Raw genomic sequence first — 5,212 nt, 5'->3', positions numbered from 1 at the left:
CCTGCACGTTGTGCACATGTACCCTAGAACTTAAAGTATAATAAAAAATAAATAAATAAATAAATAAATAAATAAATAAAAAGATGTAAGCTTACAGATCCAATTAGGAAATATTATTTTCTTCCAAAGTTCTATTTCTTCAGTCTCAGGGAAAACATTTTAAATTTTTTTCCTAGATCTAGAACTTTTGAGATTATATTTTGTTTTTAAATAAATTGCATTGTGCATATTTAAGGTATATGACATGATGTTATGGGATATATATAGAGAGATAGATAGTTAAAAGGTTACTACAGTGAAACAAACTAATGTACTTACCATCCTATAATAGGTGTCCCAACCCCCAGGCCACGGACTGGACCGTGGATCAGGCAGCACAGCAGGAGGTAAGCAGCAGGTGAGCAAGCATTACTACCTGACCTCCTGTCAGATCAGCAGCAGCATTAGATTCTCATAGAAGCAGGAACCCTATTGTGAACTGTGCATGTGAAGGATACAGGTTGCATGCTCCTTATGAGAATGTAATTCCTGATGATCTGAGGTAGAACAGTTTCATTCCAAAACTATCTCCCCACCCCCCACCCCTACCCCTAATCTGTGGAAAATTGTCTTCCATGAAACTGGTTATTGGTGCCAAAAATGTTTGAAACTGCTGTCCTACATAGTTTTCCACTCTTTTTTGCTTTTGTGGCAAAAGTAGCTAAAATCTACTCATTTAGCATGAATCCTATAAAGAGCACATTTTTTTTTTTTTAATTTTACCTATATTCCCAGTGCACATCAGATCTCTGGGCTTGTTCTCCTGTATATCTGCTACATTGCATCCTCTGACCATATCTGCTACATTGTATCCTCTGACCAGCTGGCTCCCAGTTTCCTCCCCACCCTCCCACAACCGCACCTCCATAACACACAAGATTTTTTTTTAGTTCTTTTGTTAAGATAAAAGTAAAAGAATATGCAAATACCTTAGCATAGAAAGGTAAATATGGGACTGGGCCCGGTGGCTTACACCTGTAATCCCAGCACTTTGGGAGGCCGAGGCAGGTGGATCATTTGAGTTCAGGAGTTCAAGACCAGCCTGGCCCACATAGTGAAACCCCGTCTCTACTAAAAATACAAAAATCAGCTGGGCAGTAGTGGCCTGCGCCTGTAATCCCAGTTACTTGGGAGGCTGAGGCAGGAGAATTGCTTGAGCCTGGGAGACGGAGGTTGCAGTGAGCTGAGATTCTGCCACTGCACTCCAGTCTGGACAACAGAGTAAGACTCTGTCTCAAAAAAAGAAAAAAAAAAAAAAGAAGAAAGGTAAATATGTGTTCTTATCTTTCAAAACCATGCTCAAAGACATTTAAGGTATCATTTGAAAAGATGAAAATAGTGAATTTAATATTTTTTTCAGGAACTATTCAAAATACTAATTAGTCATTTTCTTATTTCTCCAGAGTAAACATATAATAGTTTTCTAAAATTGAATGGCTTCAACAGTCTCAAATAGTTTGGCTCTAAGACCACCTGTAGCCCAGGAGAATGGAATATATGATTTTTAAAATCCTGTCCATTCTAAAATTTCCATTATCTAGAATTCTATACTACCTGTTAGTTCCTTGCCCAGGGACTAAAGAAAGTAAAAATGAGTAAATCTCAAGCTTTGCGGGACTTTTAATTAAAAGAGGAACAAGAAAAGAAGGACAGTAACTCACAACTCAGAGGTTACTCGGTCCTGGAATGAATCTGCTGGGATCCAGTTTGAGCCTTTTAGAAATATGGGAAATCCGTTAATTTTGAAATAGAAACTCAAACCAGGAGACCCTTTTATGGGCTCTTCTATAAGTTCCACTGTCCTAAAATAAACCTGCAATGAACAGAATTAAATGATGAATATCAAATTTAAAACATAAGCAAAATAGTTTTTTTTAAAAAAGAAGCAGACCTTTTTGAAAAATGTACATTCAGTAGTTTAATGTTAATTTTCCTCTTTACTATGAAGCACATAATGTGGAAATGTACATTTCAGGAATATACACATATAAATTATTGCTAGCATCTGTTATTTCTCTTTTAAAAGAGAAATATAGAAACTACTAAAGAGCTCCTGTAGTCTTCCACATGAAATAGGCATTTGTGATAACATCAAAAAAGACTATTTGAAGATAACATTTCTGAATTAAAACAAAACATGCTATTTTAAAAAAACAGAAAAAAATGCTGTCTTTGAAAACACATTCTCATTTCAGTGTGTTAAAAAGTAGCCAAACATGCATCTTAGAATCAAATGTTGTAACTTAACAACTTTGCAATCTTAATAACACATTACCATAAAATCACTTTGTTCAATGGGTAATTTAATCCTAATTACACATGAAACTCAATGTTTGAGCACACTCTGATTTCTTGACTGGAGATGTACGTGGTGTTCTAATGGAAGTAGACGGGGCAGGAGCACGCACTCGGTGCTGTTGGTGCTCTGGAGAGGAAGCAGAGGCTCCATCCTGGTGACAGCCTAGCCAGGTTTTCCCCCAGTTAAGCACGGGCAGCAAGACCCCAGATAGAGAAGCTTTGATGTTTTTATCAAAATCTTTATTCTTGCCAGCCATAAATTGGATCAAGTTTATATGAGAAGATTTTATACCAATAAAGCCTAGCCTTAAGCCAAAAACACACATTTCTCTAACTTAAAAAATCAGTGAATGAATTAGTCAAATTATTTCATGTAATAAAAGTATCCACCATTCTGCTTCCTGACTCCTGCCTTTATTTATGTGAAATGACAAAAGGTATCAGAATTAACTTTACAAGAAGATACAGAATATGTCCTGCCTAAGGAGGATCTTGACACGCAATGATCACTCCTGCTTCAGGGTTGCAAAATGTCAAGAATGCACGTTTTCAGAGGTGACTTTTAAAACACCATTGATGGTAGGTTCCAATATCTAGAACAATGCGTGGTCCTTTAAGTGTGGCCTGGGGACTCCAGGAGGTCCCCTGGAGACTTTCAGTGGGTCCTTGACTTTACTTAGAGTAAAACTAAAACACTATTTGCCTTTATCTCTCTCAGTCTCTGAGTGTCAGTGGAATTTTCCAGAGACTACATGATGTGCGCCTACTTCATCACTCTGACAGCCAATGGAATGTGTGCTGTGTATTCCTTTGTGATGTAGCTCTGTGGCAGAGGTTTATGGTATGAAGCAGTGCATTTTCAGATTAACTCAGTTTGTTCTCAGTACTTTTACTGTGCTCTTACTATTAATAGCTGTCTTTGATTATTCCTGCTGTAATCTCTGTACCCTCATTGTTGTTCAATAAATTCTTACTTTGAACCCCAAAGTTTCCCTTGCAAACTACACAGAAGCACAAAAGGAGTAGGTACTACTCTTCACAGCAATATTTTTAAGTTTTCAAATAAAACAAATTCTAATTTTAATTGAAACTCATTTTACACTTTAGTAATATTTTATCTTGTTCTAAAAGAAAATTTATTTATAATACTTTTGTCTAATTTAGGGATGAATTGTCAAAATGAGATCAGAAGCCTTACCTTCTCACTAGCCTGGTCAACATGGTGAAATCCTGTCTCTACTAAAAACACAAAAATTAGCTGGGTGTGGTGGTGCATGCCTGTAATCCCAGCTACTTCGGAGGCTAAGGCAGGAGAATCACTTGAACCCGGGAGGTGGAAGGTGCAGTCAGCCAAGATCATGCCATTGCACTCCAGCCTGGGCTACAGAGCAAGACTCCTTCCCAAAAAAAAAAAAAGAAGACTTACCTTCTCAACGTATAACTACACTATCTGTCTATAAGGTTGCTGAAAAAAGTGAAACTGACATATCAGACAGTCTTTTAACTCATGGAAGGGAAGAATCTACTCTAAAAAAACTGGGTAAAATTATGAATAAGAAGTGAAATTATGATGAAACCCATCTTTCTCTCAACTTTATGGATGTTAATAACTTATCTTTTTGTGCATTATGCAATGAAACATTTTAAAATAATATTTATGGTGCCAGTTAAGTTGTAGTGTCTCATTGAGACAAATCATTCACAGTATGAAGAAAAGAGAATTGAATATTTAAACTTATACATGATAAGCTCATTAAAAGTCAAACCGTGTTTATTACATCTTTTCAAACCAGACATGAAAAACCCACTGGAGCATCTTACAGGGTTAGTTATGCACTCCTGGCTGGAGAAGTACACATACTAGCTGAGAGATAGTTGTACTGTTGACATTGCAGAATGCTTACTAGATGGAAAGTCAGCAAAGGAAATAACAGCACTGCCACTTTGCAATGACAGAGTAACTTGTCTAGCTGAGAGATTTGACTGCAGTATGAAGACTGGCCTGATATCTCCCCTGAAATAATCATACTTTTGCTTTGCAAATGAGTGAATCTCCAGATATAGATGGACTTGCCAGTTTGCTTGTATTTGTCTGTTATCAACACAATAAATCATCAAAATCTTCTTTTCTGTGAATTTTTGGCAACAATACACAAGAGGTGCTGAAATAGTCAAAGTACTAAATAACTTTTTGAATCTCAGGGTTATCCTGTAATTACTGTGTTAACATTGGCACTGATGTTACAAAAGCAGTGGTAGGTAATACTGCTGCTGCCTTAGCAGGAATCAAGCCAGTAGCTCCAAACTGCTAGTAGTCATTACATCTTTCACCTTCATGCATTAGCAGGAAAATGAAAAAAGCCAGTTTCACTTAAGAATGTCCTTGATAAAGCAGTAAACATTAATTTCATTAAATCCCAACCCTCAGTATGCATAATTTTAATACCCTGCGTTATGAAATGAGCAATACCCATAAAGCACCATTCACAATAGATAGCTGGAGGAAAAGCCTCTGGACCATTATTAGAGTTGTATGTAAGCTGAATTGGCCTTGTTCATGACACTCCATTTTTACTTGATAGAAGGACTGACAGACAACCGATGGTTATTCAGACTTGAATACTTGGCAGACATTCTCTAAAAAATGAATGAAGTGAGCCTATCAAGGAAAACAACTGGCAGTGTTTGTGGCTAAGGATAAAACTCAAACTTTCAAGTAAAAATTGGGATTAGGGAAAACTTGTATCTACTACCTTATGGTAGTAGATACTTACTTTAAAACTTTTTAGATGTCAATTTTGGCTTTTGTTGACATTGCTTTTGGTGTTTTAGTCATGAAGTCCTTGCCCATGCCTATGTCCTGAATGGTATTGCC

The 5,212-nt window shown here is 36.8% G+C and overlaps 1 protein-coding gene across 2 annotated transcripts in view; it reads right to left on the bottom strand.

The window, feature by feature from the left end:
- Positions 1-5,212, bottom strand: part of MANBA (mannosidase beta) — a 138,568-nt gene that overhangs the window by 47,548 nt on the left and 85,808 nt on the right. For both annotated transcript variants that reach the window (XM_017877083.1, XM_017877084.1), the window contains exon 8: positions 1,701-1,852. In XM_017877083.1, coding sequence (XP_017732572.1) covers positions 1,701-1,852 — 152 coding nt within the window. The remainder of the gene's footprint in view (positions 1-1,700; positions 1,853-5,212) is intronic.

Source organism: Rhinopithecus bieti, unplaced genomic scaffold, assembly GCF_001698545.2.
Source record: "Rhinopithecus bieti isolate Rb0 unplaced genomic scaffold, ASM169854v2 scaffold_9690, whole genome shotgun sequence".
NCBI lineage: Eukaryota > Metazoa > Chordata > Mammalia > Primates > Cercopithecidae > Rhinopithecus > Rhinopithecus bieti.
Note: the sequence above shows the minus strand (reverse complement) of the source record. Positions and strands in the feature narration are given on the sequence as shown.